Source organism: Hylaeus anthracinus, unplaced genomic scaffold (genome assembly GCF_026225885.1).
Source record: "Hylaeus anthracinus isolate JK02 unplaced genomic scaffold, UHH_iyHylAnth1.0_haploid 11994, whole genome shotgun sequence".
Lineage (NCBI taxonomy): Eukaryota > Metazoa > Arthropoda > Insecta > Hymenoptera > Colletidae > Hylaeus > Hylaeus anthracinus.
Window position 1 is genome coordinate 9,877,194 of NW_026534341.1, and position 18,934 is coordinate 9,896,127.

Genomic DNA, 18,934 nt, shown 5'->3' on the forward strand with positions numbered 1-18,934 from the left:
CGGATGCAAGCCGCGGTAGCATTGTGCGCCGAATTTATGACGGCATAAATCTTAACCGGGTCACATCCGGCAAAAACTATTCGTTCATTAGCGTCGCCGGGTCATAGATTATGGGTCGACGCTATCGCTGGGATCGGACAATGCTAATTCCGCGGACTGCCGGGCTTGCTTATAGTTTATATCGGCCGTGCAGTGGGACAGAGGAGGGGAAGGGGTGATTTGCAGCGGATTTACGCGATTCGTACCGTAGAAAAGGATCGATCATTTCGCGAACAGCAAAAAAGAGAGACGGGAGTGGGAATACTCGACTTCTGGTTGGCAATATTTTCCACTGGGCGCTGTAAGAAAAAGCTTCGACGAGTCGTTCGTGAATGAAAGTCGTGAAATCGCGGAGCATTTCGTAAATACTGAAATAAGGAGCCTGCGCGCGTATAAATGCGCTCACGTCGATGGGAAAAATCGGAACTATACGGATGACTTCCGTTCGAGAGTCTTCCGCGTTTCAGTACGCGATCCCGTAAAAACCGTGCATTTCAAAGGAATGCTTTATTCGCGGCTCGTGAAATTCTCCGCAGTCGACGTACGTCATGGAATATGCGTATAAATATATATATATATATACATAATACATATGAGTGTATTTCATTCCTCCGATAAATTGGTGCTTCCGATATTTTTGAATAATTCAATCAAGCGACGCGTGTCGCGTAATGGAAGCGACGACGAGCGGAAAGGGGGCATTATCAGGAAACCAGGGGGGCGAAATAATAAATTGGAATTGCGGGGTGGGCGCGGTAGCGTTGAAACCGAACGACGTTAATTTCATCAGCTCTGTTTACAATTTATATCGAATGGAATCGGGCGGGGGGCGTTTCGGTGCTCATCACGCTGTAACAAATTACCGCTTCTACGAACTGGAAAAAAATTATCCGTTCACCCGGCAAATGAAACGATTCCGCGTCTGTTTCCCCCTTTGCCACGATGCCCCACCTTCGTGAAATTTTTCGTAGTTGACCGAGTAATAAGTTCATTCGGATTTCGAGGACGTGTACATTTTTAGAAACGTCCTCTGTGAGCCAATCCCTGTGCAGAGTTCAAGGCTTCGGCACGAGAAGAGAGCTTCGCAACGTCGATCAGCTCTGTCCTTTGGTATTGAAGTAGACATTTTTTTAGTGTGTTAGAGTTTATTAATTAAAAGTTTTGATTTTATTACTGAAATGACAGTAACATATATTGTACATATATTCTCAATCCATTTATTTTTGCAGTAAAATAAAAGGTTTAATTACAGTAAATATTCCAACAGAAATGTTACAAGAATGAAACGTATACAAACCTCTAGCTTACCGAAATTGTCATTGAATAAACGAAGAGAGCCTTGCAACATTTCCCACTGTACCCACCGCATAAATTTCATTCTTCCACAACGCAGTAACGACTCGTAATAACATTCATGTTCTGTAGTCCTGTTCTAGTCCTGTTCATGTTCTGTAGTCCTGTTCTAGGTCATAATTAGTAGAATACTACTCATCTATTACTCACAATTATGCTCGTACAAACTACCCGCGCATTTAGCTTTTTATCCTTTTTTTGGTTTATTTTCCCAAGCTTTTTCTCGCAACTCGTCGAGACGCCGGTCCCTCGGTAACGCGTCCGAATCTTCTTAAGTCTGTCCACGGTCGATTACGGGACACGCGTTCAAGGCGTCGCGGAAAGTTTCACGATGCTCGCGTCAAGCGTCGTGGTTTTAATTGTCGCGAGCGACGCGAAGCAGCGGGCGTCCCTGTCTGAGGGGCGGACAGATGTCGACGACGGTAAAGTTGCCGCCGCGACGCTTATCTTAGCGGTGACTTTCCAGCTCTTACTTCTTTCTTGGCCGAATGCTACTTGTTCTTCGTTAACTACATACGCGAGGAAGTTCCGCGGCGGTCGAATAACTTTTGTATCGCGCCGCGATGAATATGAATGTCTGCGGCCACAAAGAGACGCCAGCTTGTTAGAACGGGTTTGCATTCACTCGGTTCCCTTTTCCAGCCGATGATACTTTTTTCCTCGCAGGCCATTCTCGCGACGAATCGAAAGCGAAACTTCGCCGACGAGAGTCGAATTCGCCTGCGGCGTATCCCAGGATTTTGTATTTGCGGTCCGCCCTTATGGCTTTCGGATATTCCCATTTCTCAGGCATGTGAGCCATCTTTGTTGACTGTATTTCGAGTTACAGAAGGATGAATCTTGGCTTTTAGTATATTGCATAAATTGTATAGACTAAGAATTCTGTATTTTTATCCCTATTTTTATTTCTATTTCCATATAGATTTTAGTATATTATATAAAACTTTCTTGTCTCGATGCACATTAAATATTTCCAGTCCTCGTTGCGGACATCCTGCAGCAGCATGAGTTTTTATTTTAGCTGTCCACTTTATAATTACATTTCCAGTCATTTATTTCATCAAATCAGATCAGCTCGCACAATTTCGCCACAAATACACAGTGTCAAGAAATAATCTTCATTAAATGTAATCGTGGAAAATTGGGAATGGTATTTCTCGGTTAGAATTAATGAAATTATCCTCTTCCACTCGCACTTCTCTCTCTGTCAAACATTCCCCGTCGATGCTAGACCCCTGTCTTATTTTAAAGAATCGATAAAGTTATAACCGTAATGCGTGCTGGCCTACTTCTTTCAGATACGAACATACAACGCATTCGCGCGGCCCCTATAATCTCGAATGCACTCGACGGAACAGAAATACAACACGTACGTCATTCGCGTCACGAGCGAAACTAGATCTCTCTCGGCAGTTCTTTTTTTACCCAGTTCGATACCCGAGTCTTCTTCAACTTCCTTCGAGTAGACTAGAATTCGCGTATGAAAGGGATCGCGACGCGTTATTAGCTATTTATGCGAGCGAAGGAGCGGGTAAAAAGTTGGCGCCGTGCTGGGAAACAGGACAGAGCGAAATATGAAGTGCCTACGCGAGTCTGCCAGTCGAGCAGCATAAAACGCGTTTTTATGTGGCCCCTGGTTCAAAAGAAGCCTGCCATTTGAACGCATTGCACGCGAAACGTGGCATACCCGGAGGATAATTATCGTCTCCTCTCATTCCAAGAAACGAGACGCGGCAGGGAAAAAGCGGCCAAGGGTGAGACGCGCCATGAATCGCTCGCATGACAACGTTTGTTCGCGCTAAATTCACGACGACGAAATCCTCGACGCTCTTTCTTCCTCCGATCGTTTGAATTTTAAATATCCACTTCGTTAGCGCGCGTTATAACGACTAAATTATGTCGATATGCGCTCGAATGCCGCGTGAACGTCTTTGAAATGCGAGATGAATAATTTGTTTTACTTCGGAGTGTAACCAGATCATAAACGCGGAAGTTTTTCTTATTCTTTGATGAATCAAAACTTGTTTCTGTGGGGAGTTTGTTTCACTTGGTAGTGGAAACAGAGGAGAATGAAAATTATTATTATTCCTTTGGCAACGTTTTGGATTTCATATTAGAGCCCTTTAATTTATTCATTCGTATTCATCTTTTTCTTTAGTTTTCTTTTGTTTACATTGTATCAAAGCGATTTTCCCTGTTAGATGAATGAATAAATGAATGAAAATTTACGAAAAATACTGGTCGCGTGAGGGAAGTCGCTTCAATATGGGCTCACGGGCTCAGAAGCCCGTGGAGGAGGAATCGTAAACACGGCTAGCAAGCCGAAATCTCCTCTTCGCCCGTGGGCGTTCAGCATATTCGACCGCAAAACAATAAACGCAGTCGTCCTTCTCGGTAATCTTGACATCGATAATTTCGCAGAAGCGCGTGGGAGAATCCGGCGGCGCAGCGGAGAGCTTAGGGCAGCCGAGGTATATAGCTGCGAAAAAAGAATTGCAATTTTCTCGAGACGCTCCAGTCGCGCATAAACCCCGCGGCTCTGCAACCCGAACCAACCTTCCTTACCCGTCTTTCTTTTCTCTCCTTCTATTACTTTCTTGGCATTCTTTTTGTATTCTCGCGGATATCTTCAACGTCAAAATAAAGATCGTTGTCGAAGGTGTAGATTAAATATTTCAATATCCTCTTTACTGTTTCAAAATTTGCGTGAAATATTAAAAAAAAAACAATCTATGAAAAAAGCAAACGCATTTTTCAACCAACAACGCAGCAATATGTTGTACCAGAGAATTTAGTATTCAGTAGGATTGATCGAGTCTACGAGCAGCCAGGGAAGAATGAGTTAACTCGCGATGATAGAGTAACTCTAAAGCTCCTACCACGTGGTTGAGAAACGGCACAAGAAATAAATGAAAGCAGCATTACGCGATGAGCAACTTGCACGGCTGACTCCGGTGTACTGTAGTTCTTATTCTATTAGACGTGTCGGAAAACTTGGAATACGATCATGCATAATGAAATGAGTTGCGTACGATGCTGTTGTGATGCTTTGCATGCTGCGCATCCGGGACGAAGTGTATAATGTTGCTTTGGGAATTTACTCTTCGACGTTGTCGAGCAACGTCTCAAACGTCCTGTTATCCATCATTTATTTACATTTGCCTCGTTCAACTTCTTATTTGGCACGCGACTACGCTACAAGGCGCTGGGAATTGAAAAGTTGCGAGACCTTAACGTCACCTTGCGTGCTAGTTTCTTAAAAGGATTTTTAAATTGATCCGTCCATCAGTTTAAACTACTTTAAACGATCGGGTAAAGTATTGTTAAAATACAATGGACGTTTTGCAGTGCCTGAAGTTGTAGGGAGTGTTCGTAGGAAGGGTTGTTTTCTAAGAAAAATGTTACAATTAGAATGATTAAATTATTATGCAAAAATTATTATTAAACACGAGGAAGACTTTTAATATTTGGAGATTACACAACATTGAAAGATTGTGAAGATAACCTAAAGAGTCCTAAGGTGAAATAAATGACATCTAGCTGTGGACAGGATTTTTTCAATATTTATAAATGATTGAATTATTCTTTAAGAAGTATTGCTATTAATTTCCACCGAAGAGAGCTAGAATTGCACAGCTGAAAGCTCTAACACCGCGGACTAATAATAATGCACCTAATTGCGTCAATTTCAGTTCGAACGAGCACTGGAGATAGAAATGGAAGTTCGAAACTAGTCTGTGGCCATACAATTTTCAAAAACACCAGTAGTTCCGCCGCGTTTCGTTCTCCGCCCCGAAAATCGTTGCGCGGATTAACTTCGTCACGCGAAATGTCCAAATGCGGGGGAACTCGGCCGAAGACAGTTGCAATTAGAAAAACAGTTTGGAGTCTGGCGTTCCAGTGATGGCAAGCGTGTACTTCGCTAAATACCACGTTACTCCATTAACGGGTATAGACAGATCCACCGTTCCAGCCGTTTTCGTGCATCGTCGGATGAGTTTCCAGCCGTACTGCGGGAGGGGAGGGTTGTACAAAGCGTTAACATTCGAGAAGTTTTGAGAAAGCATTAACGAAATTCCTCGCGCGTGTACGGGCAACAGTATACACCCGCCCTCGTCCGATTCTGATCCGTTTCATCCCTTCGTTTCGATGCGTGGAGGGATTGGTAGTCACCCCTCTTCGTAACCATGAGGGCGGAGTGAGCGTTGCGTATATGGAAAATGTAGAGTTGATATCCAACAGTCAGTTTTTGAATAGTCGCGAGAGTTTAAATTGTTAACTTACCATGCGTAAACGTATAAATAATTCAACTTGTATCAATTAAAGAGGCCCTTTTGATCGCATTTTTCAACTTTTTGTTTCATGGAGTTAATTGATTTGTGCAATGAACGTCTCCGTTGTCGCAAACTATTGGAAACTGTCTCCAATCGTTGCTCATAAGCCGGCATGCCAAGACACGTGGGTCTGTGTAGGTACGAGCAATAATCCCAGCTAACGCGCTAATTTGGAATTCAGCATAAACTCAGAGCACCAACAATGATTAACGTAACTCGCAACGACCTGAACCATGTGCACACGCTCGCACGAACATATTCCCTAGCTTTGAATAATTTGTTTCAACACGCGAAACTCGTGCCAAACGTTCGAACCAATTCTTTTCCGAGCGCATACCAATCGTTCCTCGGAGGAATTACACTCGTTTAACAAATCGTCTCTGAATTACTTTGCAGGTCCAATTGCCCCAGGAAAAAGACTGGCTGGTTTGGCGCCGCATTGTTAGGATACCAAGCATCGATAAGAAACACCACGTCGTGAAGGTAAGTTTCCCCCAGCTGTAACCTACTTATTCGCCACCCTTCGTGCCGCGCTTTACGCATCCGAACCATCCAAACTTGATTAAACCGGGAACGTGGGTACAGATTCCCGTCAGCATGGGAGCAGCAGAGTTGTATGAACCTCGAGTGGAAATACTCACGAGTTCCTTCAAGCTGATTAGAACAATCGTTTCTTGGAGCCCTCTGTTCTTAACATCTGGTAGCTTCGCTACAAGATTTCCAAGGCGGAGGATGCGAAAGGCGCTTCAAAACAGCATCTAAACTATTTCTTCCTGATTTCCCCAGATGCGAGTCTTGGACCATTTTTATTTTTCTCAGTCGACGAACTTGCGAAATCGATTGCATATCGATCGATCGTCTCGTGTTTTGTCAGCAACATCTACTAACACGAAATCTCTCCAAGCTTAATTCAATCTGTTTGATCGAATTATAGATAATCACCCGTATTAATGTTTTCACCGATCAATAACTTAAAAGTATACTACAGTCGACGTTAATCGACACGTAACTTCGTTACCGAACGATGGATGGAAAAATTAGCATACAAAACGATGCTTTCCGTCCACCGTGATTCACGATCGTGGATGATAAAGTCGGAATAACTCTCTGAACGTGGAGACCGACTGCAGATTCGATACAGGTTGGTTTCTATCTACTATCGAACCAACAACATCTCGAACTCGATCGAACGTGACTATGTTACGTGACTCGATTGCTTTGCGCTTTCTTCTGACGGTTACGCGAGGAAAGGCGATTAGCTCGTATATTTCGATAAGTTCTCTATTTGAAATGTATCCTTTATCGGTGACGGTTAATCGAAACAAGCGTTTAAAATTGCTTGTCTACGGTTCCCGCGCCGATACAAACGAACTCAACGAGACCCGTCGATTCGTTAAAGGATCTCTGATACGTCGAGCGATACGCGAGTCCGTGAATGTATGAATTAAGTTCTTACAAGCCGGATGAGATTGCGCGTACGGTTCCTTTCTTGTTTGACGGCTGTTGAATGTAACCCGTGCGTGTGTTTGTTCCTTTTTTCCAGTACGAGCCGGTGATACAACCCGGAAATCAGCCGTACCTGCATCACATGACGCTGTACGAGTGTCGCGGCGATCAGGCGAAATTGGAATCCGCCGTGAATTCGCACGACAGCGTTTTCAATCAGTCGTCTTCTCAGTGCAACACAATCGCCGCCATCTGGAGTCTGGGCTCTGAGGTATGCTACGTGACACATTTAAATGTAAATGAAGAATTAAATAAATGTCAGACCCGAGCGTACTCGACGCGCGGCGCTCGGGAATTCCAAAAAGCTGCTCAAAATGCTAATCTTGATATTTCTAATTTACTTCTGTACGTACCGGACGACTTTCCGGATAAGCAGGATATTCTACGTTCGCGTTAAAATATTGAATGGTTGGCTGGGGAAAATAGAATTAATATTATTTTCAATGTTTTTTAATTAAGTAACCATGGATGATCTACTTCTATCTGTCTTGGATAAATTGGAAACTTGTTTGAGTTTAATATAATTCTTGAAAATTAATAGGCAGTATTCACTGTAGATTAAAAAATTTACAGACTTCGCGCACACGATTAACTGGTCGCGAATCGCAACCTGCTGCACCATACTTAACGATTTCCCGTGTTAGGAGATTTTGGTTGGGATGCATACTTTTTGTGCATAAAGCTCATAGGCTATCGAACACAAGCAGCATGCTGTCCCTGCCAATCTAAATCTAATCTCACTTTACACTTTACACTGTACACTTTACAAGTTCGCAGCCATTAGCTCGATATTACTCGCGACGAAGGCTTGTTCGTCACGAATAATACCGATTACCAGGTCTCAGCACGTGGAGGTTGCTGCGACTAGAGACCCGGAGATAGAAGGAATCAAAGTTCCTTCGATCTCCCTCTACATAGAGTATGCATACATAGATGCATACTGTACATAGAATCGACGAGCTTAATACTAAGTACGACACCGTGGAAATCAAAGAAAACAAAGTCCCTTTGATTTCCAAAGTCTGAGTCTGACTCTGCCAAGTCATTATTTGAATTAAGAGGGTGAATTGAGATCGCGACGCGACGCGACCATGAAACTGGACTTACTGAGTCAGTCCCGTTTCCTCTTGTTGGATCTGGACTCGAGATGAAGAAATAATTGTTATTAATATTTAATAGAACACTGAATGACACTGTATGTCTCACAAATGTTTAATTATGTCGGAGACATTAAGTTTTAATTGTTCCAATTAATAAATAATAAAATATAGAAAAATATCTCAAATTACTTTCTCGAAAAACATTGGTATAATAATCTGAAACTTTAAATTGCATTAAATATGTATATCTACGAAGTAATTGAATATTTACAATGCATATAATAACATTTACTCTTCGATTAAATATTAAAAACAATCACGGGGTAAAGTAAATATTCATCGAACACAGTAATCGTTAATAAAAATCATGGTTCAGATTAAGTAACGGGAACGAAGTATCAAAGTTGACTGATACGGTAGAGAGGACTCTTATTAATCATTTAACACAATTTTGGAAATCGGAGTATGGAATTGAAAAAAACACTTTCGACAGCTTTTTGGGATTTCCGACCTTTGTGCAGCAAATCGAACGAATATCGTGTTTGCGCAGACCCAGCGGAGCATACCATTTTTCGTTACTGGGTCAAATGACATAAAATAATATTTTCCGTCAACTGAATATTCCAAGCGTAATTTCAAATTTATTCAAATAGATATATTAAAATATAAAAATGTAAATGTCTTGCAACTCTGGAATATAATTCTTAAATTGCACTCTTGTCATTTTCATATGGCTTTTTGACTTTATTTAACGAGTAGGGTAAATTGAAAGAAACAGTGGTGTACGAGTAAATCGTAGAATCGTAAATCGAATTCATTTCGGTGTACATAAATAGATTAATGAAACTTTATCGAGTCAACTGAAAGCGTAATCGTTACGAATGGAATTCTCGCATGGGATGAACGTTTCGAGAAAGCAGCCCAATCGTGTCGGTTTTAATCAAACTCGCCACGCGGAAAATGACATTTTTCCGCATATTTTCTATCCAGCCGGGTAGAAATATTTTTGCACGGGCTATTAAATCGTTAATTTTGTTCAAATGTTTCGACTTTTACCTTTGAGCTATATACGGTACCTGGAAATATTATAATTACATTTATTATAATTACATGCAATATACCCATTAGCATTCAGTTATAAGTACATCCAATGTAACCATGATCACGTAAGGAATTTATATATAATTTATTTAAAATTATTAATGAGTAAAAGTATAGAACGAAAGAAGTTTTAGAATATAGTGTAGTATTTTAATTGTCCTATAAGACAAGATATAAAGATTTAAACATCAATCAATGTAAATATTTCTATTTAAAGATGTTAATACTTTTGAGACTCAAAGCTTCGGTTCTCATTTACAATATTTGCCAACATTTTCGATCGATACAACTAAATCGTGTCTTACGTGAATTCATCGACCCTGCATTGCGATCAATCGCATCTTCGCAGGGCGTTCATGTTTCCATGCGACCGCGACGAAACGAGTTTGTGGTACCCTCGCCACGCATTGGTATGCATTACACAAAACCCAGAATTACCGTGATACACCCTGCGCTCACGTGTCTCTTACGCATGTCCCACGATGACGTCAGATTAACATTCGAGGACAGTGATTTATTCTCCTGTAATTACTCGCGTAACTGATTCGAATCTCGACTGTATTCCGAATATGATTTATGCGCGCCCCCCATTACGCGGTGTCTGATTATTGCAGTTTAAACGACCAACGTAAGATAGTATAATCATTGTAATACACATCGCGAACCAACCTTGCCGACGACGATTTTCTCTAATTTCATTTCGCTATTATATGACTCACGCTCGGAATTGTAGGCGGCAGCAATTTAACGTGTTAGCCTTAGGGATCGTTGACTGTCGGAGCAGTTTAATTGGTCGAGTTAGGGCAACGTACGAAAGATTCGAGATTAGCCAGCACTTTTTCTTCAGGAAATTTAATTTGTTGGATAAGCATATAGTACTCAAGGATCAGGTAATTAATTGTAATTATTGAACGCTTTTCAGACAGCGAATCTATTAATATCAATTATATCATTCATGTTTCGAAATGTTTATGTTGCATTAGCGAATATATATTATTAATAGCTTTTTTAATACCACATTAGTAATGATAAAAATCTACAGAGATAAATAGACAATGTTAAAATTTCTTTCACCAATCTTAGATCCTATTAATTTCTTCATTGTATCCGAAGTAATATCTGATTAATATTGAGAACGTTTTCTAGTGAAAAGTTCAAATGTGGAAAGTTTAATCAGGAACATATAGATTCCATAAATAACGAAACGAAACAAAGTTTTGTACTATCGTCGAAAAACTTGCGTGTAATTAATTTTAATTTGCATCACGGTGAGTTGGCACAAGGTCTCATCCAGCTGCCGCCCTGGAACTCGTATACCCGATGCTCTTGATTCGATCATTAGCCTCGTTTCTTGCCCCGTCTTCGAGCTCCCTTATAATCTTTTCCGTGTCTCTTTTTTTTTTCTCAGGGCTTCAATTATCCGCCAGAGGCTGGATACGCGCTGGACCCGCACAGCGGGCCGCGTTACTTCATGCTGGAAACTCACTACACAAATCCGCAAATGGACGTGATGCGTGCCGGGTCCACGAGCGACAGCTCCGGGTTGCGTCTGCACTATACGGACCGGCTGCGTACCCACGACGCCGGAATTCTCAGCATAGGCATCGACCCGAACTGGAGGCATATCATCCCGCCAGGCCAACCCGAAGTGATCTCCGAAGGTCATTGCATCTCGTACTGCACCAAACAGACCATCCCCGACAGCGGCATCAACATATTCGCTGTCATCATGCATACTCATCAACTGGGGAGGAAGGTCCGATTGCGTCAGATAAGATCCAGAGTGGAACTGCCACCCATTGCGTCTGACACCAATTACGATCCTAGCTATCAGGAGTATCGGAAGCTGCAGAAGCCCGTCAGGGTCCATTCGGTGAGTGCCGGCCAGGGGCTTCGTGCCCGTCGTGCCACTGCATTTCGTGGCATGCTAATTCAAAGACCGAATTAGAGAGACCGAGCGACAAGGAATTCATCCGTGCACGTCCATTAGAATAGCCAAGAACTATAACGACACATTTCTCGACCCATCGGGTCCAAACTTATCGCTTTCTTGGTATCGATGATACTCTTTCAGAATACTTTATTCGTCGAGAAACCTTAAATTACATGAAGTCAAATAAATAGAACACAGGAAGTTAGAGGTGTCGCAAGTAGAGTAATACTTAGTAACACTTTGTAGGTTTCTAAAATATTTATTAATCACAGACGTGTTCTTTCTAATTCCAGGAGGATCATTTGATAGCAGAGTGCACATACTCGTCGGAGTCCCGAAAAAGCATCACGCTAGGTGGTCAGACGACGAGGGACGAGACCTGCTTGGTGACCACTCTCTACTATCCACGCATCGAGTTGTCCCTCTGTTACTCTCTACCCTCGTTACTGACCGTTCTGAAGAGTCTAGGAATCCAAAAACTGAAACAGTAAGTATCCATGAACTTTTCCACGGGTTTCTACCTATCGTTTATTTTTCTCTCGCCCGATGCATCGCGTTCGCTGTTTCCAAAACAATCTAGGCCTTTCGAGGACACCGTTTGGTCCCGTTTCGCTTTGATTAGAGTCGAAGGATCGTTTGATATTAATTTACAGGGTACGCTGATACCGCGCTAATGATCACCGCGCGTCTCCATACACAAAGTGACCAGACGTTTGCTCCTTTTACTCTGATTACTTTAAATTGGCAATTAGGGACGGCGATGGCCCGTGCGTCACGACCGCACGACCTGTCGTTAGTTCAACGAGCGCCGGTTATATTGCGCCAGACGCATCGTTCATTGCATTACGTAATGTTACGTGTGTCACGAAGACGCTTCCTGCGACGTGTCACGAACTTTAATGTAACAAGCGTCCTGTTTAGCTAAACACACTCTTCGCTACATTGAATACCGTAGCTAAATTACTGTTATTAGTGCCATTAATATCGGCAGGTCGTTGCCTAGTTGGGTCGTTAACTCCGGCTAGGGATCATAGTCGTCTTTGCGTGACATCGAGAAGAGATACTCGCGTAGAACAAACTTGTTCACTTAGCGGATTGTCGTGCACCGAGATGTACGCTCGCTGCTGCTAATGTACACCTTGCATAAACAATTTCCGAAAATTGGAAAAAATTGGATGGTCCTAGCCACGTACAGACAGTCCCATAAGTATTCGTACTCTCTGTGTCTATCGAAGAAATTGTGTAAATTAACACGTTTCCTCCCCGAACCTTCGATTCAAACCATTTAGGTATTGGATTTATTAAATTAATACCTAGAAAAATTAATTTATTGCTTTGTTGTGTTATGCATGTTAAACTGTACATTCTATCCTTGATAATTACAATTTTGCATTATTATATACATATGTATACTTATAGACTATATAGGAATACTTATTAGACTTACTGTATGCATACATAACCTCGATTTACGAACGCCAACCAGTTTTTCCTAGAATCAGATATTTCCAAATGACAATAGTTATAGACTCAGCCCGTTCCCTGGCTGGCATTCGTTCGTTCTACCAGTGTACCAATGGTGTCCACGAAAATTTTCAGCCAAGAGGCGGATACTCACTCCCCCGTAACAGACACAAAGGCTCCGCGGACAAGCTTTGTTCCCCAAACGAGTTCGCGATGCGGGTCACGGAAAAGGACCTGGTCTCGAAACTCTTGAAATTTCGTCCCCGTTCGGAGGAACGAATAGGTCACGAGCCTCAACCGAGCCCTCACGTCACATTCTCTTTTTCTTCCAGGGGTTCCACGCCAGTGGAGATCGAAGAACCGTCAAACCTGGCGGGTATGACGCTGGAGGATCGTCTGGTGAGCTACAATTGGAACACCAATTTCCAGAGCTTCCAGAAGGTGACTCGCGAGGGTACGTTGAAGCCGCTCTGCTCCACGATCAAGGGACCCCTGCCGGACACGGAGACCAGGGAGGTGCCATCCCCGACGATCCTGACGCCGTACGAGGAGAGCAGCATGCCCTGCTCGAAGAAACCCCTGAGGAACAAGCTGTTCAGCGACGACGAAGACATCGGGGCACCGGTGGATCCTGACGGTGACGAGACCAACGCCGTCGAACGTGGACAATTGGTACGCAGCAAAGTGTCGCGCAGCAGCGACGGTCCAACCGCTGGTAGTTCCTCCGTCAGATCGGTATCCTTGGCACTGATGCTCGCCACGGTGGCGACGGTTGTCGGCGCGGCGTTTAGGTGAACGCTGGCTCGTCGTTTCGACGCCGATCGATCGACGGATCGATCGATTCTGTTTATCTAGGACGGCCGTTTTATCCTCTTGTTGATCGCGCTGGATCGGGGAGGAGGATGCATGTAAGTACGTGCCGGTGTACTTCTCTGACGCGTCACTTAGGCTAAATAACTGTTGTCGTTCGTCGGTCGTTGAGCGAGGACGGGCTCCAGACGTCGTGGACTCGCGTTCGAGTCGATCTCTGCTCGCTACACAGGTCGATACACGGTGGAATTTTTATTACAGTGACGGGATAACTACGGACGCTTGGGAAACCGCGGGCGTATTTTTGACGGCTTCTCGGAATCGTGATCGCGTGGAACGAATGGAATTCGTTGTCACCGCGTAGACAGACTGCCAAATATATTTTTTCCCACGGCGAGCGTTCGTCGAGGATCAGTGATCCTAAACTGTACTCGTTCAACGATCGGTACCTCCCTTTTCGCGATCTCTGCTCGTGCACTATTGTTATGATGTATATCGCGTGCTCGCACAGGACGGTCGTTGGATATCTTTCGGTTCCGAACGCCTGGAGTCGGGTTCCTCATTCTCTTTCCTTTCTAGTTCGGTTTAACTAGCGAAGATCGACGGAGAACTGTACGGAACAATAAGTGTATAAATATAGCTATCGATGTGCTAGCAGGAAAGGATTCGTTGACCTCGTATCGACGCGGTTTAAGGACTCTCGCTTCGCGAGAATTCAATTTCCAGGATTTTCCTCTCGATTCGAAGTACCAGGGAAAATCGCTTGAAATCTGACAAGGAATCGCAATTTCAACGCAACGCAAACAGTATGGAGGCGAATGGTCTCCTAACGCGATTAGATGCGAGGGGAGCTGGAAGAGGTGATACTGGATGGAATTCGGAGTCGGTGATCAGAATTCTTGAGTAAGTTTCTCTCGCTAATCGAGAATTCGTGCGGCATAAACGAATTACACGCAGCAGTCATCTAACGTGATGAACACTCGAAGGAAAAGGCAAACGTGTCCTTTGATTTTATTGTACATTTGTAGGATTGTATAGCACAGGCTTTTAATGCCTGAAAAATCTAGAGATTTCCGAGAATTTGTAGAATATCTTTGATTACAAAAAAAAAAAGGAGTTAATACACTGCAATTTCACACAAAAATTTTTTGGGAAATTGATCGGTGTACGAATGCATTCTACACCTACTGTATATTAAAATCAGAAGTCACATTTTATAGAGACACTATTTACAGCTCGTCGAAGTAGCCACGTCGATACGAGCCAAGAATCGCAAATCGCGGAGCGATGGAGCCGGTTGCTCTAACTCTTTCGTTAATTTTCTTGTGTATACATATCCAACAGACGTGACGTGCATTGTATTGCGCTAAAAGTATGATACGCGAGTCGAACGACGTATGTACGACCATATATACGGGTTCTTTCTTTAATATTAGTTAAGCTTAGCCTTGCGTTCTTCAGCCAGAGAGAAAGAACAGGAAAACACAAGTTTCTAGTCCATTTAGACGAGCCAACGGGTCGCAGTCTCGAACCCGCTCGTCATTTTATAAGATAAAGAACAGCTCGCGTCGGAGCTCTTCGGTGCTTGGCCTCTATTTTAGCAGTTAACGATCTCGAACGAAAGATATCCACGGGACGATGGTGCGGGATCCTGTCGATCGAGTGGAATTATTATATTTTGGAGACTTCGGACTCGCAAGAATTTATATTGTTGACTGTTTATTTTTCGTGTCGGGGACGGGACGAAACATTGGCAGAGTTTCCCTTGCAGCGGAACGAGGTCAGCTTTTTTAAACCCGTGAGACGTATGAGGTTGGGAATAGTACCATTTCCAGAAAATATTGGAACAAACGTTTGTTTACATATACCAGAAATATTCCAATTGATCGTATCATCGATTAATTGTTGATTAAAAACCAAGATTTCCTTTCCAAGCTTGTAGTCTTCTGAGGAATTTCTGACTTGACTTTGCTCGAAATGCCAACGGGTTTCGCTCCCTCCCCGGCGAAGTCTGTATATTCTGTTACTATTAGAGCTACGAATAGATGTGTTTTTAACGGAGACACCATGTAAACGTTGGTTGATTCGCACGGGAAGCTAGGACTAGAACGATACCAAGGACGAGCAAAATTTTACTCGAGTAGGTCGAACAGTTAAACCTTTATTCGTTCGTTCATTTCGTACTATAACTCAAATTTTAATGCCTGTTTTAAGAGCAACGAATAAATGGTTCACGTTTCATTTGTAATTTGAAATCGTCGATCAGGTAAAAATTTCGCCCGTTTCGTTCAGTCGTGACGCTTAACCAACGTTTGCATGTGCGCAAACCGCGGCGGTTCTTTGTAATATTCTGTACAGTTTATTAAGTATAATGTTGTTCGCGTGCCCGCGATTATTTATTTTTTATTTAATTGTATAGTCACTTGCCACGTTGATACTCCCTTTCACTTGCCGCGCATCACGTTCGCGACGAGCAGCGTGGGTTCGGTTTCTTCATGCGTCTCTTGCAGAGGTACGGGGGTACTCGAAGATTTTAGGTTACACTACGTTGGTGTGCTTTGTGTCAAGTATGGACTCGAATCCTGAGAATCTTCTGCTACGATTGATTGAGCGGTTTACTTGTGCTTGATTCCGAGCTGGTTCAGTTCGGGCGAGTTGGATATACAAATTTTTGAATTGCAACTTTTCGTACTGTACGTGTTCAACGATTCAAAATTTCTGATTGTGTACCTTTCATGTTCAATTGTAAAACTCCGCACGTTTTATTGTGAAATTCAGAATGAAAGGGAATTTTGAATCAAGTAGGGTTACGGTATCTTAGGATTCTTTTCGAGAGAAAGGCTAATTACAAACAAGGGAAGAAATAAAATTAGGTGAAATGAATGCTCGTCACACGTTTCCTCTTATTCGTCGCTGCTTTTTCGTACTGTCTTATTTTGGCTTGCGCGACTACATGGACACTCGCGTGTACGTTTCGTTAATTAAAAACTTTTAACCACGGTGCGATTCTCGTATTTTTTGTATTATTATAACACATTAGAACTACAATGTATAAAACAAGACCGTTTCTCATTCTTCGAGAAGATTTTTACTCTGGCTCGTGTTATTTTCAGTAATAAAAGCTGATCATGCATTACTAGTGCAGCAGCATTACAAGTTACATTGACAAGACATTGCAAGTTATCGTTTCTTTATATACAGTTCCAAACATAATACAATTGTTTAAATTCATAACCATACAAATTTCCTCAAAATTTATATGATCGTTTTTAATGGAGATTTAATGGAGATCCAAAAATTTGTGTATTCCTATTCGAAGAAAACAAATCAGTTTTCGATGGAAATTTGGGGTTTTGGCACATCCCTGGTCTTTAGCCACCGGGGACACTTGTCGCTGCGACGTTCCTCGAACACCACAATTCAATCGATCCCCACTCGATCGATTCCATCTACGAATGACACATACTTTCGTTTCTTGAACGTTTCAAAGGGGTGATGTTCGACAGAGAACACGATTTTTAATGAACAAAAAATTAATATCGATCGACTTTGTTGAATATTTGTGGCAAACTGATTAAACATATTTCAGATCCTGATGATATGAAAATTTCCTTCGAATTGACTTCGCGATTCGCCAATCAACGATTTGGCGATGATAAAATATCGAAAGGTACTTTCGACTTTTGAATACAGCGTGATTCGTGCTCAATTGCTTCTTTCGCCCTTCGATTGAATTGAATTCTACTCTCAAGCCTCTGTGCATACGATTCAATCCAATTTGAGTCTCGACTGCGTTAACTTACTCGCGTTCTACGCTTCCCAAAACACCACTCTGAGTACTTAGGAAAAAAAAAGAAAAGAAAATCGAGAAAAGAGAGCTCTGTCTTTCCCTCTTGCTCCGTAGAAATAAAAAGGGAAGAAATGACATGCATGATGGCGTGCAACGAGAGAGGACTTACGCCGGAATACCGCGATCGATAAGCGGCACGTTGTAGTCAAGAGTCCCCTAACGCGCGCACTTTTCCTTGAATTCTATTAGCATCGAGAAAAACGCCAGGACATTCTGCGTTGACAAAGGCAAACGAGAAATCGCGGGGCGGGGACGACACCTCGAATCGAGTGCTCCCGCTGTCGAAAAATTTCACGGGGTTATTCACGTTTTGATTCGCCTATGATTTGGTCTGTCGGTCGTCAATTAAATCCAGCCAATTCGCAAATCGCGAATTCACTTTTCATGTTAGACCGGCCCCACGGAACTTAACGACGACCGACTGTCGATGATAAAGCTCTCTCCCTAGCGTAGAATTAATGAAAAAAAAAAAGAAGGATAACAAACCTCACGTAGTCGACTAATCGGTAATGATAAACCCGTAGCCACGTTTTACAATTTAATACTACGGTACTCGTAAGTGTCATAGGGGATCTGTATGTGTAGAGACCGTAGGGCAATCGAGCGACTTATCTTGCCTCGAGGAAAACGCTTTAGGCGCTAAAAAGGTCCGTTCCTCTCGACCGTCATCGTCGTCATTCATCATCGTGCATCGTCGAATCGAAATTAACTGCCAATCGTCGCTTCGCTAATGTCACCGTACCCCGATCCGAAATTGTTTCTGTTCCGGTTGTTCCGTTATTCGAGGCGAATGGTATCATCGAATCAGTGTCGGAGGTGGGCAAAATTTTCTTTAATCGATGCATCACGATCCATTCACGAGTTTGAACAGTGACACATTGACTCGTCCTCTGCAAAATACAGTAAATCTCCTCGAGTTGCAGAACGATCTGGGTCGATGATGCAACTAAAGGAGACTTACTATACTCTATTCTGTAGATCATGGTGAAGTACTAATTCTTTAAACGCTCCGAAACCCACGATATCCTAGAATCCTTTAAAAATCGCCTGAGGGTACAGCACAAGGATTTTGCCCCATCTTCGACCAGCATACACACAGAGACAGACGCAAACGAGCCGTTCACTGTAGAAATCGATTAACTCCACTTTTTGAAAAATCTTTAAGTGTCGAAACACTTAGTATAGTCAACTTTTTATATGTATAATAATTGTTCTGAATAATAAAGATTAACGCCATTAAACGACAAAATTGTTTTGGCCATTGAATAATAAGTAATTTATTTCAGAGGCCATTTTGATCGCATTTCCCAACTTTTTGTTTTATGGAGTTAATCGTTTTGCGCAATGAACGGTTCGAATATTCCCATACTCGCGATATAGAAGAAACAGAGAAATTGCTGATCATCGTCGACGATCATTGACACGCTGTTATACGGAAACGACG

General features: G+C 42.6%; 1 protein-coding gene across 2 annotated transcripts in view; it reads left to right on the top strand.

Annotated features, from left to right (window-relative positions):
* Positions 1 to 16,783, top strand: part of LOC128888496 (MOXD1 homolog 2) — a 222,454-nt gene extending 205,671 nt beyond the window's left edge. For both annotated transcript variants that reach the window (XM_054145390.1, XM_054145389.1), the window contains exons 5-9: positions 6,123 to 6,209; positions 7,270 to 7,443; positions 10,842 to 11,306; positions 11,660 to 11,853; positions 13,163 to 16,783. In XM_054145390.1, coding sequence (XP_054001365.1) covers positions 6,123 to 6,209; positions 7,270 to 7,443; positions 10,842 to 11,306; positions 11,660 to 11,853; positions 13,163 to 13,625 — 1,383 coding nt within the window. In that variant the 3' untranslated portion in view covers positions 13,626 to 16,783. The remainder of the gene's footprint in view (positions 1 to 6,122; positions 6,210 to 7,269; positions 7,444 to 10,841; positions 11,307 to 11,659; positions 11,854 to 13,162) is intronic.
* Positions 16,784 to 18,934: the final 2,151 nt, after the last annotated feature.